The 16891-nt window shown below is 52.6% G+C and overlaps 1 protein-coding gene across 2 annotated transcripts in view; it reads left to right on the forward strand.

The window, feature by feature from the left end:
- Positions 1 to 2274: 2274 nt before the first annotated feature.
- Positions 2275 to 16891, forward strand: part of ARHGEF4 (Rho guanine nucleotide exchange factor 4) — a 331537-nt gene continuing 316920 nt past the window's right edge. Inside the window, exon 1 of one of the 2 annotated variants that reach the window (XM_059892236.1) lies at positions 2275 to 2380. In XM_059892236.1, coding sequence (XP_059748219.1) covers positions 2342 to 2380 — 39 coding nt within the window. In that variant the 5' untranslated portion in view covers positions 2275 to 2341. The remainder of the gene's footprint in view (positions 2381 to 16891) is intronic. The other variant, NM_001192073.2, reaches the window with a different exon arrangement.

Below are 16891 nucleotides of genomic sequence, written 5' to 3' on the forward strand. Positions count from 1 at the left end.
TTCCGAGACTGAGGCATGGTAAAAGTTTGGTAAATGGAACCGCCACCGTGGTAATTTGCTAGCCTGGGGTCTGCCCCTCTGATAAGCTATGAAGCTGGCACAGGCCCCACTTCCTGGGCCTCTGAATGTCCCAGGACAAGCAACAGCAGTGTCACTTGGGAACTTGTTAAAATAAATATCCAGGCCCCACCCTAGATCTGCCATCCAGAGACTCTAAGGGGGGTCTGGCAGCCTATGTTGTAACACATCCACCAGGAGGTTCTGATGCTTAAGTCTGAGAACCTGCCCTCCAAGGACAAAGGTCCGATAACTGTAGACTCTGTGGCCAGGGAGATGTGTATGTTCACTAGACCTCTGGGGGCTTTAGCACCTTAAGGCAACAAAGAAGAGGGAATTAACATTTGCTGAGCACCTCTGAGGGCTTCACTGGTAAGCTCAGATGGTAAAAAATCTGCCTGCAATGCATGAGACCTGCCTGGATTCAATTCCTGGGTTGGGAAGATCCCCTGGAGAAGAAAATGGCAACCCACTGCAATATTCTTGCCTGGAGAATGCCATGGACAGAGGAGCCTGGAGGGCTACAGTCCGTGGGGTCGCAAAGAGTCAGACACAACTGAGCAACTAACACTTTTTTTCTGAGGTTTAACTTCTCCTCTAAACTCCACAGCAACCCCATAAGGCAGGTCTTCCTCTTCTCTAAGAAAAGGGCTTAGAAGGGGAGACCAAGATTATGCAATTCCTTTGCTCCCACCACCAGGGGCCTCAGGGACATCTTCTCACAAGGTCCATGGATTCCAGGAAACAAGCAACCAAAACTTTCAGATGATCTCAAGGCTGCCCCCTCTGCTCCCACACCCCACAAATTCTAGCCATTTACCTCTAGACTTTCTGCCCTGCTCTGACTGCTCTGAGGATCTGCGAGAAGCAGAGAGAGATGGGTGTGGGGGAAAGCACAGTCTGACAGGCAACACTGGACAGGTACTGCCGACCAGGAACAGTATTCAAGGGGACAAGAAATTGGGTGACGGGGCAGGCATGGGCAGGGGCATGCAAAGCCAGTCTAAGCAGGCGCTACGCCTCCATGAGACACATCCCAGAGGTGGTGGGCTTGGAGTGGGACTGCAGTATGACACCCACGAGCCTTTGGCACTTGTCTTTCTTTGGGATCTTCCAGCATAAAACTCGGAGAAGGCAATGGCACCCCACTCCAATACTCTTGCCTGGAAAATCTCATGGATGGAGGAGCCTGGTGGGCTGCAGTCCATGGGGTCGCTAAGAGTCGGACACAACCGAGCGACTTCACTTTCACTTTTCACTTTCATGCATTGGAGAAGGAAATGGCAACCCACTCCAGTGTTCTTGCCTAGAGAATCCCAGGGAAGGAGGAGCCTGGTGGGCTGCTGTCTATGGGGTCGCACAGAGTCGGATACGACTGAAGTGACTTAGCAGCAGCCGCAGCATAAAACTATCTTTAAAAAAAATTATTTTTTACAACTGTAAATCCAGGCTGGATGGTGATTCTCAGGTCTTTTCTTTTGATTTGAAAAGAAAATAAACACATTTGTGTTTGTGCATAGAAATCTTGTGGCCATCGTGGCTAATGGGAGCATGTCTCCTGGGCGGGCCTCATCTCCTTAAAACCCACAAAGAAAACATTCAGGACTTCCCCTTGCTGCTTAGCAGAAGACAGCTCTCCTCTACCCGCGCGAGACGATTCTCCATTTGCCTCCAACCTGCCGGAGCATATATCTAGAACGGAGGGGAGCCAGAGTGGGTCCTGGACCCAGAATTTGGGTCTAGGGACTCCAGTCCACACTGGGGGCCTGATCGCCTACGTGTTGCTGACCGTCTCTGGGATTCAGTTTCTTCAACTGGCAACTGAGAATGCTGGGCAAACGCCCTGAAATTTCTCGAGGTCTTCGACGGAAAATGTCGCCCTCCCCACGGAAGGGCAGGGACTCCCCAGGTGAGTCGCAGGTCGCTGGCGCGCGTGCCGCGTAGAATGCGAATGCACGCCTCTGTGTGGTGTTTGTGCAGAAGTGCGGAGCGCGTTCTTTCTTATTAAACACTCCCAGGCTCCGGGTCTGCCCAGGAACTCAGCTGGCACCGGGCGCGGGGGCTGGGTGCTCCCTGGGGCGCCGAGCCTTGTCGGCGGACAGCTCCGGCGTGTGTCTGTGGGTCTCGGCCGCTGCAGTGGCCCTGGGGTGCTAGAGCGGCCGGACGCGGGAAGGCGGGGCTTCTGGGCGACCGGGCGGGACGTGGGCTGGACGGGGCGGGGCGCGCGGCGGCGTTAGGGGAGCCTGGCTCCGCCGCTGGCTCTCGGTGCTGCGAGCGGGCCACCATGCTCAGCGTCGTGCACTTCCTCCGGAGCTTATTTAAGGTGAGACGCGGCACCCCCCTGGCCACTGCGGGCGCTGGGCGGCTTATGGCTACGCGCTGGGAGCAGAGCTGGTGCACGCCGCTGCGCCCCGAGCTTACCGCTGGGCACCAGGTGGTTAGGGGCACCCAGGGCGCTCCTTGCCGCCCCCAACTTTCTAAAGTGCCGGTCGAGAGAGCGTGTCCGCCCCGATACGGGAAAGGAGAGGTGCCCATCAAAGGTAGGTTGGACGGCAGGCCAGGGTCAGCATTGGTGAGGTACACGCCCAGTGCCCGGCCTCCATGGCACCTGCTCACCCTCAGCACTCAGGGCACAAGTAAGCCTAGGCTCCTCCGAGCAGGACCACCGGTTCTGGGAAGGACGGTTTGTGCCTGATCCAGTCGTGCCCAGGAAGTCGTTGATATTTTTATTACCCAGGCTGAGGGGACCCGAGGTACCCAGGGAGCATACCAGCTGGGTTGGGGCATCATTTTGAGAAGGGGATGTCTAAGCGTAGGTAGGAGAACAGGAACCTGGGGAGTTTTAGATTTCTGTGTGAAGTGCCCCTCTGCCCAGGCGAGAATCTCCAGACCACTCATTAGTCAAGTTTCTCTGGGGCACCCTTACCTTCCATGCCCTGATGGGGACCCTATGGTGAGTAGTTGGCTGCAGATTGCCTAGCTCCACCTCCACAGGTGAGAAACCTGCTCCGTGGTGGGAGGCAGGATGGGGTTGGCTCTGCCTGAAACCAACTGCATAAAAAAGAAGAGGCAAAGAATTAGCCCCTCAGTAGGCAGCCAAACACTGGGGCCTGCCAGAGCATGGAACTGGCCGTGGTGGGAGGAGTTGCTCTACTTGGCTCTGAGACCACTTTCTCCTAGAGTGCAGACTGAAGGGTCCAGGTAGAGTTCTCTGGCTCTAAGAGCCCTGGGGAAAGTGGCGGGAAGCCAGATGATCTAGAGCTGCACCTGCAGGAACCCTGCCCTCAGCCAGTCTGGAAGAGCAGGCTGAGAATCAGTTCACACCACAGGAATAATTAATGCATACAACTCAGGAGGGGAGAGGGATGGAGGCTTTCAGCAACTTGTATTAGTGAGTGATGTTCTTTGGTGTTCTTTGAAGAACAGGGGATTGTGGCAGGTGTCAGGGCTGTAGCTCTGAACACGCAGACCCCCCTCATCCTCCTTTGCATTCTGATTCTGTTACTGACAAGCTGTACAGACTTGGTGCAATCACTTAACCATGCTGGTCTTTGTTTTCCTGTTTGAAAAGTGTGGACAACAATTCCACACCTTTCTAGGTGGGTATGAGGATCTAATTACAAACCATACATGTGTTTTAGAGTACTGAGCCAAGGACCTTGGTCCTTTTCCACCCATGGCAGTGGTCACAGGCCACCCAGGTGAGGGGAAGTTTGCTGGGCAGAATCAGGAGCACAGGAAAGAGGCAAGCGTGACTGGGGAGGAGGTCACTGGACCTCCCAGGGCCTTGCCTGCCGGCTGAGTGGGAGCCTCCTAGGAAGGGGGTCCTTTGACTAAATATTCTCATGGGACACACTCTCCTCGCATTCCTAGCCTGTCCCCAGCACCCGCTGCCTACCCTAGGGTCCCCAGAGCCTTAACACATGTCAGACCTCTCTCTGTGCATACCATGGGAATGAGTAGATGTGCCTCTCAAAGGATGTCCCTTTCTGCTGCCCTGCAGAGCCACCCTTGGGAGGAGCCTTGAATGCCACGGTAGGTAGTCCACTTCTGGCTGTGCAGGTATATCTTGCAGAGCCACCATATAAAGACCATTCACACATGCTTTTCCTTTAGACACTGGTCATAAGGAATGCCCCACTGGGCCACAGGAGTGGGAAGTACAGGGAACCACCTCCTGACCTCTTGTGAGCCTGGGCCTGTACTACCACTTGGTGATAAGTAACTGACTTGGTTACTTGCCTGATCAAGAATGCTGCTCCATCCTAGGGAACTCAGATCACTGGAGTCCCACAGTCAGACTCTGATAATAGAGACACAGTCTCTACCAAGGTCCAGGAGCAAGAACAATCCATCAAACCCCAGTCCCCAGCTGAGACTTCTGTTGGGATTTGTTCTGCTCCAGGCACTGTGGGAACCAAGGGTGTCGCAGTCTTGTGACAGAGCCTCTCACAGTGCAAGAAGAGCAGAGAACCTGCTCACGACCTTTGGGATCACCCAGCAGATGAGCTGGAGCAGCACACCTAAGGAAAAATAGGTTGCTTCAAAAATCCAGACCCCTGCCCAGCACTGTGCATCTTTCTTGAGGGTCAGGTGCCAAAGTCCAGCAGCATGTCTTTCACCTTCAAAAGGCTTTCCAAAATGTTCCAGACAACTGAATACCTCTGCTGCCTGCCTGGATGTTTCACTGAAGTAGAAGTTCTCTCTGTTTTCATACTATGCATGTTGCTCAGTCATATCCGACCCTTTGCAACCCTATGGAAAATAGCCCACCAGGTTCCTCTGTTCATGAAATTTTCAAGGCAATGATTGATACTGGAGTGGGTTGCCATTTCCTTCTCCAGAGGATTTTCCCGACCCAGGGACTGAACCCCTGTCTCTTCAGTCTCCTGCATTGGCAGGCAGATTTTTTTCTTTTATCACTGTGCCACCTGGGAAGCCTCTCTGTTTTCATTTTTAAATTAATTTTTATTGGAGAATACTTTACAATGTTGTGTTAGTTTCTGTTGTACAGCAAAATAAATCAGCTATATGTATACATATATCCTCTCTTTTTTGGATTTCCTTCCCATTTAGGTCACCACAGAGAACTGAATAAAGTTCCTGGAGCTATACAGTATGTTCTCATTAGCTATCTATTTTATACATAGTATCAATAGTAAATATATAAATATACATAGATATATGTACGCATGTATGTATCAGTTCCAATCTCCCAATCCCTCCCACCCCTCTTCCACTCTTTGTGTCCATATGCTTGTTCTCTATGTCTGTGTCTCTCTTTCTGCTTTGCAAATAAGATTGTCTGTACCATTTTTCTTGATTCCACATAAGTGCATTAATGTATGATATTTGTCTCTCTCTTTCTGACTTCAGTCTGTATGACAGTCTCACGGAATCTCTGCCCCACACTCCAGTCCCCATCAGGGTACCTTGCTAATTGCTGTTCTCCAAGCCCTGTCAGTATGGTGGTACCACAGATCAGCATGAGGTCTTTAGAAGTAGGAAGGTCAAAGTCTCTGCTCACTAAATTATGGCACAGAATCAGCAGAGCCCTGAAGCAGGGCGATGAAGCTATGCTGTGCCTCTCACAGGGAAAGCGACTGATTTGTGCTGATCCCCACGTCAACAGTTGAGATAAGAAACATATATGCACACAGGTACACTTTTTGCCAAATCCATGGACAAGGACTGTAATGCATTTGTTCCATTTAGGGAGATTGCTTGTGGGTCAGAACAGGAGAGTCCAAACAGTCAAATGTAAAATGGCCCATCGGCGTTTCCAAGGCCCCATGTCTTCTGAGCAAGCTGAGCTGGGATGTTGAACAGGGCTGCAGTAGGGGTTTCCTGTCCTCCACTACGATTTCTCAGTCGCCAGAGCTGAAGTGTTGCTTTTGATCCCCTGTTTTGGAGGGGTAGGGGTGTTCAGAAGCCTCGGTTAGCCTTTCTTCCCACAGTGTGTCCACATCATGAGTGAAGGAATGGAGGTGGAGTTTCCACCAGGGACTGAGCGTGTCTTTGCCAACTTAACACTGTGGAGCTGGGGAAATCTCTGGAGGACAGACTCAGGATTCCAATGGGCTACTGTGAGGTGGACGCATGGGGAGGCTCCATTTATGACCTGGCATGCCTTCCACTTCTCATAGGCCACGAGTTCATGTTAGAACGGAGCCAGTGCTCACTAACTTCTGACATGCCCAGGTGTTTCTCTGTATGGAGCCTTCAGAAGATTCATAGTACTGTTTGCTTAGGATGTTATTGCAGGTGACTGGCCTCCTCCTCATTGAAGGAATTCTGTCTGTTGTCTCAAACCCGGGAGTTAGGCAAGGGACAGTGAAGTTTAATCAGTAAATATTTATTGAATATCTACTGTCTTCCAGACACTGTTTTAGGCACAGTAAGAACTTGGTTTTTGTTTTTTTTTTTTTGCATTTTTTTCTAAAATATTGTGAATGTGCTCAGTCGTTCAGTCATGTTTGACTCTTTACAACCCCATGGACTGTGTCCCACCAGGCTCCTCTCACTTTGGGATTTTCCAGGCAAAAATACTGGAGTGAGTTGCCTTTTCCTACTCCAGGGGATCTTCCCAATGCAGGGATCAAATCTGCATTTCCTGCATCTCCTGCATTGGCAGGTGGATTCTTTACCACCTTACCATCTGGGAAGCCCTTTCAGTATTACACAAGTCCGGCAGGACCCCGCTGGTGTTGCCCATCTACTTCAGTCCTGGTACCCCCAAAGAGCTGTGACATCAGAACATTCATTTTGGCTTCTGGCACTGTAACACTGCTTCTCATCCTCTGTCATCCAATCTGCCACTGCCCCGTCTGCCACCACCAAAGACTGCGTTTCTCATCAGCATCACCAGCTGATAAAGAATAGCATCTGTGGCAGTCTTCCAAGATGCTGACATTCTCCTTGCCAAAGTAGGTCTCTGTGCCTCTGTGTCTTTTGGCTTTATAGGGGACACAGTTAGGGGGTTGTGAGCAGATTGCTCTTGGTAAATCCACCCCAACACTCTGTCCCTTAAGGTATTTTGACTCCTTCAAGGAATTTCTGCCTTGTCCATTTCAGTTCATGAGCCAATATCAAACTGAAATTTTATTCAAGCAGCAGGTCACCTGCTGGAGCATGCCTTGGGCCCTGGAGCTAGCTTGTTCCCTCCAGAACAAGTGCCTGCACCCAAGTTAACATTATTCCTGACCCACAGTGCTGTTCTTCCCTCCCTGGCCAGATGCTCTTACAATCCATTCCCATCTGTTTCCCCAGATTTTTGCCAGTGCCTGTTGGCAAAGTGATAATTTTCTGAAACATGAACCTTTTCCTCCATAGTTTGAGTTGGTAACTGGTTCCCATGGCCATGCTGAGATAAGACTCTCTTTTTTGTTCCAGAGGCAGGGAAGGGGGCAGGGGTGGACATGAGGGGAACAGTTCTCACTTCACAGGGGAAAGTGATCATAGGTTCTTGCAGCAGTCAGAGAGAGGATCAGGGGCTGAGTAGGTTTGTGACTCTCCTAATAGATGGTCGTTGCTAAGGCCAGGGGTCTCAGGCTTTTCTGGATGATGCTCTGACTTTTATTCAAGGAACAAGGAAGCAGTCATTCAGCTCACCAATCCACACACTGAGAGAATCAGACTGATCTTGGTTCAGGGATATCTCAGGCCTGGGGCTGCAAAAGAGAGGAAATACTTTATGTTCAGTCACAGAGTCCTGGGAGCTCAGGGATTTGAGTTTGTTGTCTTCCATCTTTAATCTGGCTGGGGCAGTTAGAAATGACACAGTCACCCCACAGTGCTTGAGATCTTCATGGCTTTCCCTGTCACTTTTCCCCCGAAAGCCCCTAGTAGACACAGCTGATTGAATTAGGGGTTCGCCATGCATGCAGTGAGGTGCTGGAGTTTCGTAACTTAATGCCCAATATATTTTCACTGCCGTTGGCCTAAAATTGATGGATTAACCAATCCTAGCACTTCTCCCCCTGCTCCTTTCTTTAAGGGTCTGTTATCTATAATCACCCTAGTAACAGTTTCTTTATTAGTGAAGGCTCTTGGTTGCAAGACAAAAATGAACTCCAGTTAAGTGGAAAAAGAAAAGGAACTATCCTGTCAAGGTGTGGATAACTTCCAGGATCCAGCTTGGGTAGGATCAGGAAGGTGGGGCACAGTCAGTCCTGCTCAGCAGGCCAACTGCTGAGGATGCCTCTGGCGGGGCTGTGTCCAGACACTCAGCTCTGCCTCTCCTCTCTGAGAGTGTCTCCACCTCTCTCTTGCAGGCAGTTAGGTCTGTTCTCAAGAGCCACTGGAGCTGAGCCCAGGCTGCCCTCTGGAGGGTGGGAACAGAGGGGGTCTGCCCTTTCTGTTTCCAAGATGGGTGGGTCCCAGTTTCTCAACTGTCCTAAGAGCCCCTCTGACCCCAGTTAGGACTGCTGTTCAGATGCTGGGCAGGGAAGCAGTAAATGCCCCCACGAAGTTAAGGAAAAGTCCCACCAGGTCTCAGCCTACCAACCTTGGTGGTGAGGGGTGTGTACCCCAGTTCCTACAGGCATTTGCTAGGGAGTCACCCACATGTTTCAGCTATTCTGGGTAAAGGTTACACTAGGCACCTGAAGCCACGGACACTCTGCCCCCGGAGAGGTCACGAGGAGGCTGTCCCCTGAGTCCTAAAGAGGCCAGTCCGTTGGGATGACAGAGAGGGACATGGGCATCTCTGGGAATCAGCTGCCCGCCAAGAGACCCTCAGTACCAACCCAGGGCTGCTGCTTTCCCAGCACCCAGGACTCTGCGATCCTCGGCCATGGTGCTGCTCAGGGACCTGGTGCTTCTTCTCTGCCCTGGAGCCGTCTCTCCCACATGGCCCTTCACAAGCCTCAGATGTGGCCGGACGCCAGAGGCCCCCTGTGCTTTTGTTCTGGAGCCTCCATCCACTCCCTCTGCCAACTCAGGGAACATCCCTGACCTCAACAGCTCCTCTCCATCCAGCTGTTCAAAATGTACTTCCCAAACACCTCCAAATTCTGAGTCCTGCTGTCTCCCTCTGAGCTGAAGGCTCTGAGAAGGCAGGGCTGGGGTTTGGAGCATAGTGTCCTGGGAAATGCTAGCCAAACCTGAGAATGAGTTCACCTGCAGAAGCAAAACCTTGGCCAGGTCAGTGAGTGTCTCGAGGGATCCCCTTGTCCAGGGGACCTTAGTTGGCTGACCACGGTTCTAGAGACATGTATTCCCACAACTTTCACTGCAAGCTTGGGCCAAGCTCAGCTCAGCTCTCTGGACTCTGGAGGCTTAGTCTCCGCACGTCTGGGTGCCTATCCTCCCCTTGGCCACCAGCCAGTCACAGCAGTCCTTTCCGGGCCAGCCTGAGACTCCAGCCACTCTCTCTAACATCAGGGAGGTACTTTTGGTACTGTCGGGGCTTCCTGGCCCCAGATGTTTTGTTGGCTTCTCCTCCTGGATAGAACCAGGCAGTGTCCCAGTGTCCCGAGAAGCGCTCTGTCTTTCGGGAGTCCTTTCATGGTTTCCTCGCCTCTGAAATAGGCAATCTCCTCCTCGCCATTTGTAATACTGTGATGTTCATTGGCTGCTCCGAGGCCCTCCTGGGTAACCAATGTGAGCCGTCTTAGAGATGGGGGTGGCACTGCCTGTGAGGCCTTGCTGCCACTCATCTGTTGATCCATGTGCCACACTCAAGGCCTAGGGCCCTGCCAAGGGTGCCGCCACACCACACCAGCTGCCATACCTTATCACCTCCTCCAGGAAGTCTTCCTTGATGCTTCCTTATCTCCCTTTTGGACCCTTCTCTGTGTTGTCTTTGCAACCCAGCTTCCTTCAGTCATAGGAGCACACTGAATTATAATTGTCTCTCACTTCTCCATGCACATGTTCATTTAAACATAATTTTACTAAGGATCAACTTACTGTATATTTCTATTTTGTACTGTCCTTAGAAGATTCCATGACTACACATTATTTCCTTGTTTTCTCTAAGTTCCCAGCTTTTCTGTTTATTCTCATATATGACATGCCACAGACAATGATACAAAAACAAGCCATTTCATGCCCCATGTACAACAAGTACTTAGTAATTAATGTATATACTAATTCAAAACTCACCCCACTTGATATTGAGAGGTAGATTCATGAGTGTTCATTTTATTATTATTTCATAGCATATATAAATATATTTCTGCTTTTGTGTATCATATATTGCCTGTGTGCATGCCAAACTGCTCAGTCGTGTCCGACTCTTTGTGACCCCATAGACTGTAGCCTGCCAGGCTCCTCTGTCCATGCAATTTTCCAGGCAAGAAAACTGGAGTGGGTTGCCATTTCCTACCCCAGAGGATCTTCCCTGACCCAGGGATTGAATCTGTATCTCTTGAGTCTCCTGCATTGGTAGGAGGATTCTTTACCACTCTGCTGCCTAGGAAGCCTGTATCACATATCGCATAATTTAAAAATCGACCATTTAGTAAACCAATCAGAACAAACAGGAAATAGGAAAAAAATAGAGAAATTCTCTTCTTGTTCTCAATGCACTGCTGTCCATGAAGGATCCAGCATGGGGTTGGGGAGGAGAATGAGAGAAGGACCCCTTCCTCAGTTATCACCCATGGGCTGCAGCTCGGCCCTGGATCTCCTGCCTGTCTAGACACCTGAGCACTGCAGGTAGGAGAGTGACATCCAGGACTGGATGGAGCCGTGCTCAGTGGCATCTGATTAAGTAAATGACAAGAAAATTATCTGAAGCACGAGTGAGAGGTGAATGGACTGCTCCCTTCATGGCTCAGGCTGATGCAGCCAGGGCCCTGCATGCCTGACATCTGAGGCTGCAGCTTTCAGCAAGGCTGCACATCAGAATCACCAGCCACACAAACTGAGTGGATCAGAATCCAGACCCGGGGCCCAGGCCCCAGTTCCCGAGCTTGCAGATGACGCCAGGGCATGGCTAAGCTCAGAAGCACTGTTCTACAGACCCTGGCGCTGCCTGCTCTCCACTAGGACAGGGCCATTCTCAGGGATTCTCTGGACTGAAGAGAAGCTGAGCCGAGATCGCAGGTTTCCCTGCGACCTTCACACTATCCTGATGTCCCTGAGAGGGGCACATGCTTCCCTGTTGACTGGATGTGGAGCATGGCTGAATCCCAGCGGTTTTCTGCTGTGGATCACTTCCCCCCCAGGCAGCCCCAGTGCTGTGGGTGTTCGCCGTGTACCGTGTGTACCAAACGGGCAATGTGTCTCTCCTGGCAGCTTTTTGCCATGAGGTGAAGATTTCCTGAGCCTAAGAAGTGACCTTGGAGCAGGGCCTGGGCTGGGAAGATGTACGGTGTGGTGCTGCCCCTCCTCCGAGGCCCCTGGCATTGGTGGTGGGGGCTCTCCCACCAGCTCTCCCACCAGCTCTCCCATGGGGCTCAGGTACCTTCATTTGAAACTCCTCCACTTCTAGGGATGTTGTGAAAGTTAAATGATAATAAAAACATGGAAAAACCTGCAATCACCCAGCATAGATTAAGCTCTCAACAGTTCTTACTCACCTCCTGTGCTTCTCCTTGCCCATCTCTGTTTCTCTCCTCCTCAAAACAAATCTTTTTCCTTGAAACCAGTGGAGCCGAATGGAAGCCCATCTCCTGATACACGGCCACATGGGGGGTGTGCTGCTCAGGCTGACGCTACACCAGCCTGCAGCTCCTGACACAGGTACAAGTTGCATTTTCACAGAAGAGCTTGGACCCTATGCCCAGAATAGTTGGTGAAGCCAGTCCTTGGAGAAGCCCAAGTCCTGGAAGGGGTGTGAATATTGAGCCTTGTGAGAAAGTGGGAAGCAACTGAATGGAGGTCCATCCCTGCCTTAGAATACACTTAGTGAGAGAGGAGGGAGCTGCTGGGACACGCCCCAACCAGATGGATTTCCAGAGAGTTCTGAGAGTGGCCAGAGTGCTGCATGGTTGCATTTATCTAAAATTCCAGACAATACTCATGAGTCTCTAGTGACAGAAAGCAGAGTGTGGGACAGGTGGGGGCCGAAGAGTGGGATGGCACAGGGACCTCAGCTGCTGGGGACATGAGACATCTGTTGTCTTCTCTGGTGATAGTTTCATGGTGTATACCATGTCAGAAACCCTCAAGTCCTACCTCTGATGTGGGCAGTTTACCTCGATAGAGTCAGGGTCTCTCCCTGGCGAAACAGGACTGAAATCTCTTAGCTAGAATCTCAAAGCACTCCTCCCTGCTTAAAAATGATCCCCCTTCTCTTTTCACCCCCTTCCTGAGGTGCCATGGGCACAGAGACTACAGTGGTTTAGGGGAAGCGATGGCCAGGGAGATGGAGGCCTTGTCTTGGATAGCGTTGGGGGATTCTGGTTTTGTCAGTGGAGGTGTCCTTAGATCAAGGGTGCATTGTCTGGGTGTGTCATTTCTGGCTGGCCCTGTAAAAGCTGTAGGGCCTGGGGCGCTTGGTCATCTAGTGCCTCCACCCTGAGAGTCAGGCATTGGGCTCCTGGGAGTGTGGAGTACCTCCCTGCAGCTGTGTGAGGTGATGTTGGTTAGGACTTGCTGCTGGAGTTGGCTTGTAGGTGGGTTTGGAGAGGTTTAAGGCAGCAGGGATGCTATAAGGAAGCAGAAAGAATTCTGCAGTTGAGTAATTCAGTAAATCTCACCCAGGAGGAAGTATGATTGGTCTGAGACTAAACCTGGGATTGATGAAGCAGCAGCCATTGCCCAGAATAGCCAGCTGTTTGCTCTCTGTGACCTGCAGTGTGTGTTCTGTCTGTGCCCAGGTATGAACACGGAGGGGCTTTGTCACAGCCCTGGAGTGCCTTGCCTGATGCTGAAGCTTCATGACGTTGTTCATATTCCACAGAAGGACACTGGGTTCCACCGTGACTCCAGGAGCGCTCCTGCATGTCATAGGCACTGTTGTCCTTCTTGCTTACTGGAAGTGAGCTGGGTGGATATCAACCCCCGAGAGCTTTATCACAGATGCTTGCCAAGGCCCTTCCTGGCCCCAGTGACCCAACTCTCCTGAGGGTGACCAGAAGGCATTTGGGAAAAGCCTTGGGGTGATTCTGTGCTGCTGTGGATCATGGCATGGAGCCCGGCTTGTCTTCTTGACTTGCTGAGCCCAGTGGAACAGGTGCTCTGAGCCCCTTAGCCCCACCCAACCAGCTCCAGCCTCCAGAAGCAAGTCCGCCCCTCCCACCAAAGAAGCGGGCCTTCCCAGCACTGCTCTGTGCTGCTCCGTGCTGAACAGGGGCAGCTAGCGAAACTGCCTCTGTCCCAAAGCATCTGCTCCTCACTTGGTGTCTGAATTCCTCAACTGGGAAAAGCCAGAAGGAGATACGAGAGACCTTGTAAGACAGGAGGTTTCCATCATCACAGTAGACTTGGGGGCACCCCATCCTAACTGTGAGCAGGGTGTGGCTCAGTCACCCAAATTCCATTTCCCTATAAAACGACGGTAACAATCTGTCAGATCACGAGTCGGTAAGCTCACATTTGTAAAACGCGTGGCCTGTGTACCTTGAGTCTAGAAGACTCAGGCCCCTCAGAGGACTAGACCCCAAGGTGGGAGCATGTTTGGTATTCGGTGCCCTTCTGAGGCTGCCTCAGTCTCTCCTTTCTCTGTGAGTTCTGGAGTTTTTATGAAATGTCAGGAGAGGATTCATCAGGGAAAACATTGGCTTAGAAAAGACACAGCCTCCACCCTAAGGGTGATGAGTAAGACACGGAGGATGGCAGGACAGGTGGAGGGCAGCTCGGAAAGGACAGCCCGTGTGGCCCCACCCCTGTGCCCGCAGCCTGCTGCCCAGCTCCCCCTCCCCTCCTGATCGTCCCAGGGACCATGCAGCCCTCCCCCTCCTCACGGGCCCTCCCCTGGCCTCAGTCTCAGGAACGGGGCAGGACCTGAGCCTCTGGATAGGGCCACGTGTGGCTGGTCACTTCTGGCTGAAGCTGACTGGTCAAGTAGAGACCACAGTTGTGGGAAAGGCCATGTGGAGCAGGGACTCTTCAGTGCAGTGGGGAAGGAGGCTGGACCTAGACATGGAGGGTCAGCTGGGAGGAGCATTGAGGGCTCAGTGTCCGGGCAGGAGAAGGGCTGAATTTGTAGTTTGATGGAGTTTGCGTGAGACAGGAGCTCTCTCCAGGGCAAATGTGCTGCCCTTACCACCACCCTGTCTCAGGACCACCCTCTGAAGCAGCTGCTGGAAAGGCAGGCTTAGATCCAATCTGAAGGGCCCCAGGCTCTGGCCCACTGTTCTGATTTGATCCCAGAAGTGCACTTCGTTCATTCCAGCCACAGCATTTGCCGAGTCCTTTTTCACCCCAGGCCCTGTGCTGGGGAGACTAAGCCATGAGTGAAACAGAGTCCGGCCATCCAAGCACCCCCAGTAGGTGGTTCTAAATTCTCCTGAGCACCAGGTCAGTAACTGAAACCTGGGTATGAGGCAATGGGTGGGTTAGAGTCAGACACTGCCCGTGGGGGATGTGCCTCAGTGAGGCTGCAGGAGGGCCTGGAGGGGTTGGGGTGCTTGGGGGATTGGGCACTGGGAGGGAGTGCACTGAGCCCTGAAGGGGAGGTGCAGTGCCCACGGGGCCTGGCCAGGGATGCTGCCCGCAGGACAGTGGGCCTTGCCTCGAAGAGGCTGAGCAGGCCCTGGACACCTCTGGTCCTCCACCCCAGCCAATGCCAGGTCGGAAAGTTTTTGCCAAGGCACAGGGGTGAGAAGGGAAAGGCAGGCCTGCTCAGTGAGCAGGTACCGCCTGCCTGTGTGCGCCACAGGCCAGGCACCAGCCCGCCACAAGGCAGGGGAGGAGAGGGCTACTGTGAGGCCTCGCCTGCTGCCTGCACCTCTGCCTCCTAGTCCATAGCCCTCGTGTTTGTTTCTTTCTGAAACAGGTCCAGTGCAGACCCGGTGGAGGGGCCCCTGAAGAGGGTGCTGGGATCTGGGGAAGCTCTGGCTTGTCGCAGGGGCCTTGGGGAAGACGCCCTGTATTCCCCCTGTGCCATAGAGGAACAGGGATGGGCAGGGAGATGGGTGTGTGCAAGCTTTCTGTGCCCTGTTTGCAGAGTCTTCCCCTTTGCTGTTCACAGAGGAGCCTCTGACCAGGGCCCCATGTCCAAGCAATAAGGCGGGGGTACAGCAGCCACACTGCTCATGGGGTCACTCCAAGGGACTGGCCGGGCCAGCTTCTTGCCAAGGACCCTGAGGGAGGCTTACCTCAACCTCTCTCTTGAGATATACAGCAGCAAGCCACCTTTCCTGGAACTTAAGACACACTTCTCAGAAAGCAGCTTGATTCTTCTAAAATCAAGATGCATTTATAATTGATGTGTGCATTTAAGAATGATTTCCTCTTCCTCTCAAAAGCTGTCATGAACTTTGCGGCATCTGTGCAGGGAGGAAACAGAACAGTTGTAACTCCCCCTCGTGATTGGGACACCCAATGCATGCATCTCCTGAGGTCCCAGTCCCAGCCCAACCGGGAGGCAGATGACTTCCTGAAGAAACCTCCACTCCCAGGGCATCCTCAGAGTGACTTGCCAGGATGGAGGGACCTTTCCCAGGGAGGATGGAGGGGGTCCCCCAACTTTCCCAGAGAGGCTCCCACCAGCCCCAGGGCCTGCACCACATCTTCCTAGCAGTGAGTGTGATCACCATGATTTTCTGCCTGATAGACAGAGCAGTGGCCACCTTCTGGCTGTGTCCGCTGTGTCCCTCTTTGTGCAGGCAGTCACCTCTCAAGATACCTCAAGGGAGCAGGCATTTCTGGTGACCCATGTGTGTCTGCCAGAGACCTGCTGATACAGCCAGTCATCACATTCAAGGGCTGTTTCTCCGGGAGCTGGTTCTACTCTCCTCCAATGAGGCTGGTTCTGAGACCCACCCCCAGCTTGTCTGTGGCCCCCAACCAGCACTAAATGGCTCCTGATTGGATTCCCAACTCCAGATCCTCCAAATTGGCCACGTTCTTCTCTCCCTCTGGTTCTGCTGCACGTATGTCTACCTAACATAGCAGAACATACAGTACAGCACACGGTCAGCGGGCAGGGGAGAGACTGTAGGGGTGGCAAAGCCTCTGGAGGGGTGCAGCAGGCAGGCAAGTGTCCCTCCTAACAGAGGCCTCATTTGTAGATGAGTCAACTCGGGCTCTTGAGGGTGATAAGCAGAGGAGTGAAGGGAGAAGAAAACCCTACATTGATGCCCCTGTTTTTCTGCCACGCTGGGCAGCCTCCAGCAATCTGGGCTTTCCAGCGAGACCCTTTGTGATGATGTTCTGGGTGACCAGGCCTCTGCCATACATGTGCTTCTGTGTCCAGTGGAGAAACCCCCTCCTTGCATAGGCATGGTGTGCCCCAGACCCACCATGAGTCTCGGAGCAACCTAGGACCCCCAGGTGCAGGCCCGCCTGGGGCTGCCACACCCACATCCCACCATGAGAGGTTCTCTCAGTCCCTCTGAGTAGGTCTGTCTCTGAAACTGGAGCGACAACCTGCTGAAGCCCCCATGCAGGGCCGCAGAGAGGGCAGGAGGAAGTGAGGGTCTCCAGCTTTGTGCAGTTTGTAGCCACTCTGGACATGCAGGTGTGTTTGCACATGGAGAAGGCTGGGTACTGACTGAAGCTGGGATGGAACTATCTCCCTGCTTTTCTTCTGTCTGGTGGCCTTGGGTGAGGCAGGGGAGGGGGAGGCATCACAAGAGAAATGCAGATCAAAAAGGACATGAGTTAGGACTCATCTATAGATGGTGACAGGCATCACCAGGCCGTCCCTGGTGGGCAGGCTGAGCTGGTCTCTGTCTCTTCACTCAGTGTTGGAGGAGAGCCTGTGAAGACCCCTGGG

The sequence above is a fragment of the Bos taurus genome, chromosome 2, assembly GCF_002263795.3.
Source record: "Bos taurus isolate L1 Dominette 01449 registration number 42190680 breed Hereford chromosome 2, ARS-UCD2.0, whole genome shotgun sequence".
In the NCBI taxonomy this organism is placed as follows: Eukaryota; Metazoa; Chordata; class Mammalia; order Artiodactyla; family Bovidae; genus Bos; species Bos taurus.